The sequence below is a fragment of the Prionailurus bengalensis genome, chromosome B3 (assembly GCF_016509475.1).
Source record: "Prionailurus bengalensis isolate Pbe53 chromosome B3, Fcat_Pben_1.1_paternal_pri, whole genome shotgun sequence".
Classification (NCBI taxonomy): domain Eukaryota; kingdom Metazoa; phylum Chordata; class Mammalia; order Carnivora; family Felidae; genus Prionailurus; species Prionailurus bengalensis.
This window is the reverse complement of record NC_057355.1, coordinates 119,885,476-119,899,212: the sequence shown is the minus strand read 5'-3', so window position 1 is coordinate 119,899,212 and position 13,737 is coordinate 119,885,476. Positions and strand designations below refer to the sequence as shown.

Here is a 13,737-nt window from a genome sequence, read left to right as displayed (position 1 = left end):
GAGAGTGCAAGTGGGGAGGATCAGACAGAGGGAGACACAGAAACCCAAGCAGGCTCCGCGCTGCCAGCACAGAGCCAGATGTGGGCTCATGAGCTGTGAGATCATGACCTGAACCGAAATCAAGAGTTGGACGTTTAACCAACTGGGCCACCCAGGTACCCCTGGCTTTTTGTTTTTAATAATGCCTTCCTACATAATTCCTTTGTCCCTAGCTTATAGGGATTCAGACTTCCCAATTCTGTTCAAAGCCATTATGTTTATTATTACACAATATGGTCATTATGTTTATTATTACATAAAAGATAGTACATATTTTGGCTAGCCTTTATACTTCACAAGACAATTTATAGGTTTTTCCACATTTACTAAAAGAGGCACAAATGTGCATTTGCATTAAGTATAATATGCCTGCCATAGTGTAGACATGTTATACATGTGTTATTACTCATTTCACTAATCACTGAGAGCTCTTGGCTAGTAGAGAAAAGCACTATGACTTAGCAAGAAGTTCCATGGGGGAAAGGAAGCGTTTAGTTAGGTTATAGACTCCTTACTATGTCAGACTCTTGTGATTCTTTCTGAATATTGGGTATCATCAGTTCACCAGAAGAGTCTGAGATTGGTACTTGCTGGGTGATGAAGGTTTGATCTTGAAGCTTACTGTCATCCCTGCAATGACAACAAAATGACAGACCTGTCAACAACCACATATACATGGAACTTGGTTCAGAACAATAGACTTGTCCTACAACTCCCACTCAGTTCTGGCACATAGAAAATGTCCACCACAACCACTGTGATCAGGCTCACGTTCATTACCTTGTCAAGACAGCTCTTACCCAAATTCCTTTGTTTCTCCATCATCAGCAACAACATAGTCTGGAACTGAAGGCCTAGAGCTCTGGCTATATTTTCTGTGGTAGATAAAAGTTAACAATGAGGCAGTGTCTCCTCTTGTCCCATATTTCAACTGTGCTTTTTTTTTTTAAGTGTATTTATTAGAGAGAGAGCATGCGCACATGTGCATGAAAAGAGGAGGCGCAGGGAGAGAGAATCCCAAGCAGGCTTCACGCTAAGAGTGCAAAGCCCGACTCGGGGCTTAATCCTATCAACTGTGAGATCATGACCTGAGTCAATACCAAGATCAAGAGTCGGATGCTTAACTAATAATCATGAAGATGATATTCCTCCAATAGCTATTAATGGTGATGCTTAAGACTGAACCAGAGAACTGACAAAAAACATGGCCAGAGAAATTCCCTTCCCACAAAAAGAACCTCAGAACATAGAAAAATTATCCGATGGTGATGGACCCAATATGAAAATTTCTCCTCATACTTTGGAAAGTTTGGTTTAAGAACAGGAAGTAATCATATCACTGATTGAATACTCTAATGGAAAGTGAGCTGAACAGGATTATAAAAAGTACAGTGGGGGGGGTACCTGTCTGGCTCAATTGGTAGAGCATGTGACTCTTGATCTCAGGGTTGTGGGTTTGAGCTCCACATTAGGTGTAGAGATTACATAAAAATAAAATCTTTAAAAAAAAAAAAAAAAGCGTAGTAGGTTGATTTGCCAGCAGGTAAGGACACATGCTCCACTTCTAAAACTTGTCCTCAAGTTGGTACATAGGAAAGCAGAATAAACCCATTCAAAATATGACTGTATTAAATAGTCTAATAATTATGCATGAGAAAAATATACTTTGGGGGTTCTTAGGTGGTTCAGTTGGTTAAGCGTCTGACTCTTGGTATCAGGTCATGATCCTGTCATGAGGCTGAGCCCCACATTGGGCTCCATGCTAAATGTGGAGCCTGCTTGGGATTCTCTCCCTCCCTCCTCTCTGCCCCTCCCCTGCCTTCATGTGCTTGCACATGCGCTGTCTCTCTCACTCTCAAAATAAATAAATAAACATTTAATTTTTTAAAATGTACTTCGGATACTACTAGTACCTGAGTTATAGCCAGTGTGGTTGCTGGTGCACTAAAGAGTGCAGTTTATTGGTTATACTCCTTGACTTTGTTCAATCACAAAAATAGCATACTGTTAGATTCACGATCATACAATCAATTGAACTCTTAATGAACTTCCTAACTGCTCTGCTTGCCCTGGTAGACCATTTATCATCTAATCTCTCCCCAGTCTGGTTTGAGCTTTCTCATTTAATCTCATCTTCACCACACATTTCACTATTCGATTCCCATCTTCTTTTCCCTTTAACCAGCTCTGATATGAGATTCCAACAGGCTTAGACAGCATTCCATTGCAGCTAGATTTAACTTCCTTGCTTTGGTGCGAAGATTTCACTCACATTTCTTTGTTTCTGCAGTATTGAAAACAACATAGTATGGAACTTGAGACCTAGAACTCTGGTTGTTTCTTGGAGTACAGAAAAGTCAACTCACAATGAGACAGACATTCTGTAGCTATAGTCTGGATTCTACCTCCCCCTCTAAATAAAAAAAAAATAAATAAAATAAAATAAGACTCTTTGGAAGGCTCCCAGAGACAAAAGACCATTTCAAAGTCTTCCATCTTCCACTTAGCCTAAAATTCTTTAAACTCTTCTCTTTTGGCTGTCCTCTTCCTTGTTCTCCTATTCACTGCTGTGGTTATTTCTAGCCTCGGCCCTTTACCCTTCTACCTTCATACAACCTCCTATACTCAACTACCAATTTTCACTAAATATGCTCAAATCTCCTTCTCTAAACAACTGTACTCGAATCAAAGAGTATTTTTCGTTTCAATATACTGCCATCATCTCCAGTTCAACATCGAAAACACTCCTTGCTATTTCTTCTGCCCAGAATGTTTTTTCCTCTACCCTCTCTTCCTATATACCTTTCAGAGGTCAGCTCAAGCTTTTATTTCCTCATAAACTTTCCTGACCTCCTCAGTTGGGTCATAGTCCCTTAATCTAGCCTCTCTTACCACTGTATGCCACTTCTTTGAGCCAATCTCATAGTTGTCCTTTAATATTTGTGTGATGATTTGAATAATGTTTTCTTCCCACATAGACGATGAACTCCCTGAGATTAGGAATGATGTCTTTATTTGCTCAACACTATATCCTCAATAAATAGTAGGTGCTCAATATGTATATGCTACATGAATTAATGGATGGATTAAATAAAATGTAAACATTTCCTTCACATTGGCTTTCCAGGTTTTTCACTTGCCTTTCATACCACCAGTCGTGCACTTCTAAGTTAAACACCTTAAACATTTACACTTTGTTTTCTTGATTTCTTTTGCCTTTTATCACTAAGTCCTGTCTCTCCTTCCTAAGTGCCTCAGTTTCTCCCCTTTTCCACTCCCGCCCCCACCCTCCACTGCCGCACGTCCAGAGTAACACGGCAGTTTCTGCTGGTTCCCAACTCTACTTTTGTCCTGCAGTCCATCCTATGTATATGTGTCACTGCATTAGGTTAAGGTCAGCTCTGGGAACAGTGGCTTATGAACCCTTTCAGTGAGACAGTATGAGAGTAGGGCTTATCGCTCTTGTATTCCTTCAAGGCAGAAAAGGAAAGTATGTTATACTACTTTAGAATAACAGTTGCACACGTTAAGGTTTTGGGGCATGGTTTTTAAGGCTCATCATAATTTAATCTATAGATCCAGCCTTGTTTCTTCTTTTTTAATTTGTTTTTTAATGTTTATTTTTATTTGAGAGAGAGACAGACAGCACGAGTGGGGGAGGGGCAGAGAGAGAGGAAGACACAGAATCCGAAGCAGGCTCCAGGCTCTGAGCTGTCAGCACAGAGCCAGATGTGGGGCTCAAACCCATGAACTGTGAGATCATGACCTGAGCCAAAGTCAGATGCTTAACTGACTGAACCACCCAGGCGCCCCAACGTTATTTCTAATTACAAATTACTCTCATTGCCACCAGTTTTCCTCAAGCCATGAAGTTTTCCTCAATGTTCCTCAAACACCCCACCTCTATTCCTACCTCTGGACTTCTGCATAGGCTGTCTACAAAGCCCCTTGCCTGATGTACCCTTCCCACTCTGTCTACTATTCCACTCTCCTACAAGGCACCCGGCAGCGTCACACTCTTTCAGTCTTCTTCACTGAAGTCTTCCCTAACTGCTGTAGGACACTGACATGTTGTCTGAACTCCAGTGATACTTTATTGTGCCACCTGGTTTTTTTCTTTGCTATGCTTGGTTTTGTTTGGGCAACTAGATTAGAAACTGTAATCAAAGGCAATGTCTCTTTAATTCCTGCGATTGTTCACAGTACCTAACACAGTACCAAGCATGTAACAAGCAATTAATAAGAGGTTGATTTATTTTAGCCACTTTATAGTTCAGTACCAGTGTTGTAGTCATTGATAAAGCATAGTGGAGAAAGAGAGTGAAACGAATCATTAAAAAGAATGATTTGGGGGCGCCTGGGTGGCGCAGTCGGTTAAGCGTCCGACTTCAGCCAGGTCACGATCTCGCGGTCCGTGAGTTCGAGCCCCACGTCGGGCTCTGGGCTGATGGCTCAGAGCCTGGAGCCTGTTTCCGATTCTGTATCTCCCTCTCTCTCTGCCCCTCCCCCATTCATGCTCTGTCTCTCTCTGTCCCAAAAATAAATAAATGTTGAAAAAAAAAATTTAAAAAGAATGATTTGGAGTATCTGTGAATTTCTGTTTTCCTCTCTAGGTCTTTATCTTGGTATTAGAGAGTCTCTAAATCAATAATCAGCTTAAAAATCACGTATTTGTTTTTGCAAACCAATAAAATCTTTTTTTACCAATAAAATCTTAATAATTATTATGCTTCTCTTCAGTGACCACTCATTCAGCTGAACAATGTTGTACCTTCCTAGCAAGCATTACCTTAAACATCTAAGATCAGTCTCTTTTCTGCCCCCTTTAATTCATCTTTCACTTTTGTGCTCATTCATTCATCTCCCATCATTCATCTCTGGGAGTGACAGGTGCTAAGCAGCATGACCCTTTTCCATTTTCTGATCCTTTCCCATTCCTTTAATTCTAAGTGAGAATAAGTTCATTCTTCCTACATGGTTTCTAGGTTTGGTAACACCTTGGTATTTCACTACAGAAATAGGGAGTTACCTGGAAACAAAACCATTCATTTTTGCAAAGAGCAATCGCAAGACTTTCTCCTTTTGCTCCCAGGTCAAATCTTCAATATCCACATTTCCTTGAATATCCGTCCTGAAGAATTTCAAAGGCAAAATGGCCAAAGTAAGCATCTCTCCTTTTTAAAATTTAAAATATGTAAATATGAGAAAAGAAAATTTCCAAACCATAACTATTATGAGGTTTCCAAATATAATGACTACAAAGCAAACTGTGTCCATTACAAAATCACGAAGTTGAAGAGGATATCAATATGCTAGCCATTCTGAAATGCTATGTAGTCTTTAAGATAAAAATAAGAAAAACTATAACACAAAAAAATGTGTGCTCAAACATTAAGCAAAAGGGCAAAAAGTTGTAATATAACATTATGCATCCAGATACAAAAAGAAAAGGAACAATACAACAAAAACTGGTTGTTTACAAGGTGAGATTATTGATAAATTCCTTTTAACGTTTCTTTTTGTATAAGATATTTAGCTATGAAAACAGAGTGACAAGAGGTACGTTTAGAAAATAACACGTAACTTATCTAGTCTATTTACCTACTTCCAAATAAGGCTGCAGCTAAGCTTTCCAGGCAGGTCTTTGGCTATACAACTTTCCCAGAAGATTTGTAGTCTATTTACTATTTATGAAAGCTGGCTGACACTGTAGAGAGTACTGTGTTTCACAATGTAAGAAATGTTTTTGCATATACATCAGTTGGGTTAGTTTTCTTTAAAAGTTTAGGTTTTGCCTTATGATCACCATATACTTAAATTGTCCTTCCCCAATCTGCCTCTTAAGCAGATGATGTAATATTTTAATCACCATTTCTGCCCTGCTGGTACAGGCAATAGAACACTGAGGTTAAGGTGAGAAGTTGTTCAGTAGCAAAAATGTCACACAGGGCAGAAGAGGAAGAGTCCAGTTTCTGCAATAACAATGTGGAGAATCATTTTATATACCTCTCTCTGAAATACCACTTTGCAGACAAAAAAATGTAAAATAGACTGGCATATGTATGCTAGGGACTCAACTTGCTTGACGTATTAAATTAAAAAAAGGACATGGGGCGCCTGGGTGGCTCAGTCGGTTAAGCGTCCGACTTCAACTCAGGTCACAATCTCGCGGTCCGGGAGTTCGAGCCCCGCGTCAGGCTCTGGGCTGATGGCTCAGAGCCTGGAGCCTGCTTCCGATTCTGTGCCTCCCTCTCTCTCTGCCCCTCCCCCGTTCATGCTCTGTCTCTCTCTGTCCCCAAAATAAATTTACGTTAAAAAAAAATTAAATTTAAATTAAAAAGAGGACAGGGCACTGGGGTAGTTCCGTTGGTTGAGCATCCAGCTCTTGATTTCAGTTCAGGTCATGATCCCAGGGTCGTGTGATCAAGCCCCACATCAGGCTCTGTGCTAAGCGTGGAGCTTGCTTAAGATTCTCTCTCTCTCTCTCTCTCTCTCTCTCTCTCTCTCTCTCCCTCTCCCCCACTCGCATGCTCTCTCTCTCTCTCAAATAAATTTTTTAAAATTTTTTTTCTTAATGTTTTTATTTATTTTTGAGACAGAGAGAGACAGAGCATGAGCAGGGGAGGGACAGAGAGAGAGGGAGACACAGAATCCGAAGCAGGCTCCAGGCTCTGAGCCATCAGCACAGAGCCTGACCTGGGGCTCGAACTCACAGACTGTGAGATCATGACCTGAGCTGAAGTCGGACGCTCAACCGACTGAGCCACCCAGGCGCCCCTCAAATAAAATTTTTTTAAAAAGAGGAAATTACAGAGAAATTATTGGTAATACAAGTAATAGACTTCTAAATATGGCAAAAAGGTTTTAAAAAATTATGGTATGGACATTTTGAAGAAAACAGTCTTATCTTTCAGAAGCCACTGACCATGTCCAACCTTCCCAACAGATACATAGTTTAAAAGAACCTACTAATTAATCCATTAAAAAATAAATCAGAAAACACATTTGGAAGCACTGTTAATAAGGTGTTCAGTACATAGTAGTAGGGAGTCCTTTTAAGTTTCTCAAGCTAAGGCCTTTGAAGAACCTAATTGCACTGGGAGATAAAACTTTTTTTTTCAGAATAATCTTTAAAATGCACTCTAATTTATGGTTCATAGGAGTTAAAGAGTGCACTGACAGACAGAAATGCTAACAGGGAACAGTCATTGTATAAAGTCTACAACTGTCTCAAGCATCCTGCTACCTTTATTATGGTGGCAGTAGATCTGTAGCATGTATTTTGGAAACTTGCAAGGACTTTTGGTTAGTACAATGATGGGGTCCCACTCCTGGATGTCCTCCAACACATAGAACAGTTCTGTGCAACAAAGAATTATTACAAAGAACTGTTATATTGATTTCTTAAATTATATGTTTAGTTAGATATTATCTATGAATTTCATCTCAGTAAAAGGAACGTTACAAAATATTTGTGAAAGTAAGCTTATCAAAAATGTTTAACCTGAATCTGATCAAACCTTTATAATGAATTTACAGAAAAGAAAATAAAGGAACATGTTCAAAGACACTACAATGACATTCTATGGAACAAATGATCTAGTCTCTTTAATAAGTCTCTGTCTTGAAAAAAGGAAATCTACTAAGAATACCTACTAAGCCCCACACACAGTGCTAAGCACAGGGGTTATAAAGACAGGTAAGACAGTTCCTATCTTCGAGTAACTTAGTGAGTAATCTAGTCAATACTTAGATATTATGTAACTGAACTCCTCAGAGTGCTTATTTCTCTAAAGGGCACAAAAATAGCTGCACAAAGGATAAAATATTAAAGCCATGATGAGTACCATTTCTCAGCCTCCATAAGATCTTGAGTTACGCTATTGGTGCTGTGCTCTTTGCCATCGAACGTTCGGATCTGGGGATATTCTGTTCTTCCTGCACATGCCTCTCTCATTTTAAAATTGAAAGCAGCTTGTGCTACCTTTTTGTAATGTTTCCTGCCAAGTAGGATCTGTTGCTTCACTTGGTGCAGAGCATCTAAAAAGAAACTTTCCACTTCTGTTCTCTCATCCAGTATGTTCTTGGCCAGCTTCTTCACTCGATTCATTTCCCTGTCCTTCATCTGGAGAAGATGTTGCAGCTTGTCAATTTCAACCTGACCTGCTTGGTTCTCTATCATTGCCTGTCGCTGCATTTTTAGAACTTCAGCCTCAAACTCTCTGGTCATACAACTCAGGGCAGTCTCCAAGCTTACCACCTTTTTCTGAAGAGTTTGGATTTGTAATCTCTGCTGGGTAAACTGCATTATCTTTTCCTTAACCAACAGATCATTGATTTCCTAAAAACAAAGATGAGAGAGTTGATTTTCTTTAATCAATTTCAAAACTTAAAAGTTCCTCACTAGTTTCCATTACATCATTAGCTTAAATTTGATACCAGGTTGAGATGATGATATTTGGTATTCTGTGTACCGAGAGAAAAAACATCTCAGGGTTCTTCTCTGGACTTGTGAAGGCCACTAATTTTGCTGATGAAGAAACTTTCCTTTCTCTAAAATTCCAATAGTTTAAATATTTTATATTATTGAAATGGGTAATTTCAAAATCAATAAGATTATACAGTAAAACATTAACAACTATATACTGGAAAATGTTTCCTATCCTAGCCTATAGGCTAGTGGCCTATCCGTTTTCCATTTTCCCTTTCCTCCTTAGTAATAAAACTCCATTTTTTTTTTTTTTCAGGAAGGCAGGAAGCCCAATTGAAAATTCCCAGTCTCCCTTGCAGTTCAGCAAAGCTATGTAACTAAGTTCTGGTCAATGAAATGTAAGTAGAAGTGTTTGCAGGACTTCCAGGAAGACTTCTAAAGGGGAGGGGGGGCATAATTTTTCCTTCCTGTCCTTCTTCCTTCCTGCTTTCTGGGTAATGGTTAGAGATCTAGCAGCTGCTTTGGGCCATGAAGTAACTTTGGGGATGTAAGCCATACGTTGCCCAGCAGAGTTAAGGAAACTGAGTCTCTGTTGACTTTGTGGCACTACCCTTCCAGCTCTGGATTGCTAACGTCCAGACTTCATTTAGAGGAGAGAATAAACCCTTATGGTAAAGCCACTGTTGTCGGGGCTGTTACAGCTGAACCTATTCCGAACCAGTAATTCAGAGACCAACTCTAAGCAAAATAAAATGAGTATTCTAAGGTAGTAGAGGATAGGGTTTACATTTATGTTTCTGATATATTCTTTATAAAGTCAAGTCAAATACTTCTTTTTTTATGTTTACTTATTTATTTATTTTTGAGAGAGATAGAGAGAGAGCACATGCTCAGGGAAGGGCAGAGAGAGAGAGAGAGGAAGGCAGAGAATCCCAAGCAGGCTCCTGATGTGGGGCTTGAACCCACGAACTGTGAGATCATGACCTGAGCAGAAATCAGGAGTTGGACTCTTTAACTGACTGAGCCACTGAGGCATCCCAAGTCAAATACTTATGTCATTCTCATAATTAATCCTTTCAAATAAGAAAGGTACATCATCCAGACAGAATAAAAATGGTCCCAAAGTCCTCATGTATCATTATTATACTCAACTCTTCATATTTACCAACCCAATCCTTAAATAAACAAATGAGCAAACAAACAAAAAACCCAGAAAGTCCAAATGGAGTGGGAACCTTCTGATGTAAAAGGAAAGTTTGAGTCTCTTGCAACTTCTGGGAGTTTTTTTGTAGAGCGTCAGCTTCCTTCAGGTGGTATGCGAGGGCTTTCTGGAGATAAACATTCTCTTTAAAAACGGCTCTTCCAGCATGGTTCAGTTGCCTGAAATAGGTAGATATATGATCCCAAAACACAGGTGTTAAGTTTTAGATATTACCAAACTAGAACAATGACTGCCTTATCCCCCAACATTAAAAATAATGACCACGACGTATTTAGTTTATGGTAGGGACTCAAAAGAGGTGGGGGATGTGACTAAGTTTTCACCAATGGAAAGTGAAAGTTACATGTTACTTCCAGTCCAAGGCAGTTAGGAGCAGATGGGTTTCCATGCTCTCTCCTGTCCATATGACTGGATGGAAGAAGTCCAAGATAGAAGCAGCCCCAGTCCCCGAATCACCACTCAAGTAGAGCTATCAGACTTATACTGGATTGTTAAGCGAGCAAGAACTAAACCATTGAGACTTTGGAATTTATTAACACAGTTAAATGTTACTTTCACTAACATACCTCATGACAACTTTATACAGTTGCTATGATTAACCCGTTTTTAGATGAAGAAATTTAATTTCAAAAAGGTTAGGAAATTTTCCAACAGTCAGTCATGTCGGTATACATGTTGAGAACCAAAGTCTAACTTCAAAGCCAGGGTTATTTCCTCCACACCACCTTGCTGCAGAAAGGGTGGATGAAAAAGGGGCGGGGACACAAAGAGAAAGAAATAACGAGGGAAAGTAAACAAGAAAATTTGAAGAAAGCAAACCAAGAGAGAAGGGAGAAGACAATATGATGAGAACAAAACAGACCAGCAAAGGGATAAGAGAAGCTATAAAAAAGAAAAAGGAGGCAGCAGTCTCTTACGCTATGGCTTCATGGTGAGCTCTCTCTGCCAGCATTATTATCTTCTTTTCAGCCTCTTGTTCTAGTCGATGCTAAAAAAGAAAACAGACTTTTTTTTTTAAGTTTACTTATTTATTTGGGGGGTGGTGGCGGCAAGAGAGAGAAAGGACAGGCCTTCAGCTGTCAGGGCAGAGCCCAACAAGGGGCTGAATCTCACTGTGAGATCATGACCTAAGCCGAAATCAAGAGTCAGATGCTTAACGAACTGAGCCACCCAGGTGCCTGTAGGCTATTTTAATAGAGTTATATTTCTAACCAATTTACACATCAAAAAGTGAAGTATTTATTTTATAATGCCAAACGAAATACTCCTGTCCACATGACCTAGTGTGAAGAACTCCAAGTACTGGTGGAATAGCTAGCAAAGAGGATAGTGTGAACACAGGAACCTCAGGGTACCATCTGATCTCCCCATTAAAGAAGCAATATGACACATAAATAGAAAAAAAAAGTCCACATCAATATTGGAAAGTGGAGCTTGGATAAATTTCTGCTAAATACAATGTGGTTAGAGTCATTTACTTATCCAACAAATCCCTATTGAGCATTAGTATTGTATCAGATTTTTTAGATGCTGGAGATTCTGTGGTGAAAAAAACAGTAAGGTCCCTGTTCTGACAGACCTTGTATTCTAGGTGAGATCCAAACAACGATAATAATTAAAGTGCACTGAGCTTTTACCACGTGCCAGGCGTGGTTCTAAGAGCTTTATGTGTATTATTTACCTATCACAACAACCCTAAAAATTAGACACTATTATTATCACCAAAAACAAGGACTGAGGAAACAGGGAAAGAGAGGTTAGTGACTTGCCCAAAGTCAGATAGCTGGTAAGTGGCAGAGCAGAGATTCATATGCAGGCAATGTGATGCTTGTTTGCTCCCTAACAAGCAAACAAATGAGAGAATTAACAAACTGTGATGAATGCTGTGACTGTAATAAATGGAGTAATGAGATAGATAGTAACTGGGGGAGATTATGTTAGATTGGGGTTTAAGGAATTGATTTCTGAGGAAATGACATTTGAGCTCCTGAGAAGAGCCAGAGCTGGAGGAAGAACATTCCAGAAAGGAACAGCAAGTACAAAAATATGTCATTGGGAAAGGGCTTGGTGGTTCAAGGAACAGAAAGGATTAAATAGGGAAACAAAACACCTATAACCTGAGGGATGTCCTTTATATGACCAGGTGGAGCATACTATAGTAAGAGACGAATAAACAGGGCTTACCGGAAAGCCCTCTGCCATAAACCAGCAGCACTGGGGTTCAAACCAGCACAGGAGTTCGTACCTAACCATGAAGTTTACACCGAACATAGTGAGACAGCTACTGCTGTGGCTGGCCATCCCAATACTCATTCCCATCCTCCCTTTCCAGCTTTCACTAGTGTCTGGAAAAAAACACTTACTTTCCCAGCATCCAATATAACATGGCTCTGACCAATGAGATAGATGTAAGACAAAATCTGCTAAGAGCTTCTGGGAAAGCTTTCCCTTCTTCCTGCCTTAAACACAGACAAATCTTAGAGCTGCATTAACCATCTTGCAACTATGAGGGAAAGGCCAGCAGCCACCTACGTCCAGACATAAAAATCCTATTTATATAGGCACTGTCAGACATGTATGCTGCAATCTGACGAAGCGCTCCTAACCTTTGTGGAAATGCTACACTTAGCAGAGAAGAGAACAAACAAGCTTAGGGGGTGGGATAGAGGGAAAAAGGCAAGTGAGAGCAGCCCATTCCTGAGGACTTCCACTCCTAACAGTGCCAGGAAGTGGCTGAGAAGGAAAGCATCAAGATGCTGCTCCTGCCCCATTCCTAGGTTATTTAATACAGAAACGGGAAATCTAGAGCCACTTTTTACGGCAAATTTTTTATCTAAACCTGATATGAGTACTTATTTGCCCCACCCTCAACTTCCTACATCCCTACCAGTTTCTGAAAGAAATCTGTTCAATTCTTCCCTAAGAATGAACAGTTAAAGGAAAGTTTAGAAGACTTAAAGAAAAACCATGGGTCCTCTGAAAAGCTCGCAGAGAAGTGTTCCAATGCACTTCCCACAATTTGGAGAATTAATGTCAGAGGCACAGAGAAATGTACAAGTTTGTAATATGCTAAGGAACATTTTTGAGCCCCCTTTTTATTAACACCCTTAGCTTAGCTTGGCTTGACTAAGGAAACACCTTCATGTGTACCAGAGTGACCTTTCCCATCTCATCCCCCTATATAATGTGCTACATGCAGCTTTCCTTCCACTAGGGGAACACCAAGCTGAAGGGACTGTGTCCTGAAGCTTCAGTAAGATAACAATCCCTCTTTAGGATTTCAAGAATCTCTAACTGACTAGACACTGAGATATCTAGAACAGGTTTCATTTTCCCTATTTTTTTTATCTGCTGTCATTTGATAAACAATCCTCTAATAAGATACCAAAAGAAAGGTTGACATGTCTCAGAGTGCATATAGATACTTATAATGTTTTAGTAAACAAAATATTTCTTCTTTTTAAAAACAAAATATTTCTTAATTAACACTAAAGTGTTGTACCTTTTCTTCAAAAAACTTGCCCTCCAATCTTCTAAGAGTCTCCTGATGTTTCCGCTCCATGTTCCTTAAATTCTCCTTGAGCTATAATTACAATAACAAAAGAAAAAAAAAGATCAATAGGAAATGAGGGTGACTGAGGCACATTCCTGGAAAATTCTCAATAAAAAAACATTTTCTGTTATACATTATTTCTTAATCCTGAACACACAGGAAAATTCCATGTCCCTACCCGTGAGTACCATATTTCCCACCAATCGTCTATAGACTTACAAGATCAGTATTGAGTTTCTAAAAAGTTATTCATGAACAACAGTTCCCAGAACAGACAAGTTGTTCTCATAATCATATTTGCCAAATATCTTCATTTAAACATGTAGACTCATAGAATCATAAAATTTTAGAATTGGGGCACCTGGCTGGCTCAGTTGGAGGAGTGTGTGACTCTTGATCCTAGGAGTTCAGGTCCCACGTTGGGTGTAGAGATTACACTTTAAAAACACAATATTTTAGAATTGAAAGGGACCTTAAAAGTCACACCAGACA

General features: G+C 39.5%; 1 protein-coding gene across 3 annotated transcripts in view; it reads right to left on the bottom strand.

Annotated features, from left to right (window-relative positions):
- Window positions 1-236: 236 nt before the first annotated feature.
- Window positions 237-13,737, bottom strand: part of BBOF1 (basal body orientation factor 1) — a 34,445-nt gene continuing 20,944 nt past the window's right edge. For all 3 annotated transcript variants that reach the window (XM_043556570.1, XM_043556571.1, XM_043556572.1), the window contains 7 exons: window positions 13,195-13,275; window positions 10,610-10,680; window positions 9,706-9,850; window positions 7,887-8,380; window positions 5,069-5,170; window positions 840-914; window positions 237-669 (listed from right to left, as the gene is read on the bottom strand). In XM_043556570.1, the coding sequence (XP_043412505.1) occupies window positions 540-669; window positions 840-914; window positions 5,069-5,170; window positions 7,887-8,380; window positions 9,706-9,850; window positions 10,610-10,680; window positions 13,195-13,275 (1,098 nt within the window). In that variant the 3' untranslated portion in view covers window positions 237-539. The remainder of the gene's footprint in view (window positions 670-839; window positions 915-5,068; window positions 5,171-7,886; window positions 8,381-9,705; window positions 9,851-10,609; window positions 10,681-13,194; window positions 13,276-13,737) is intronic.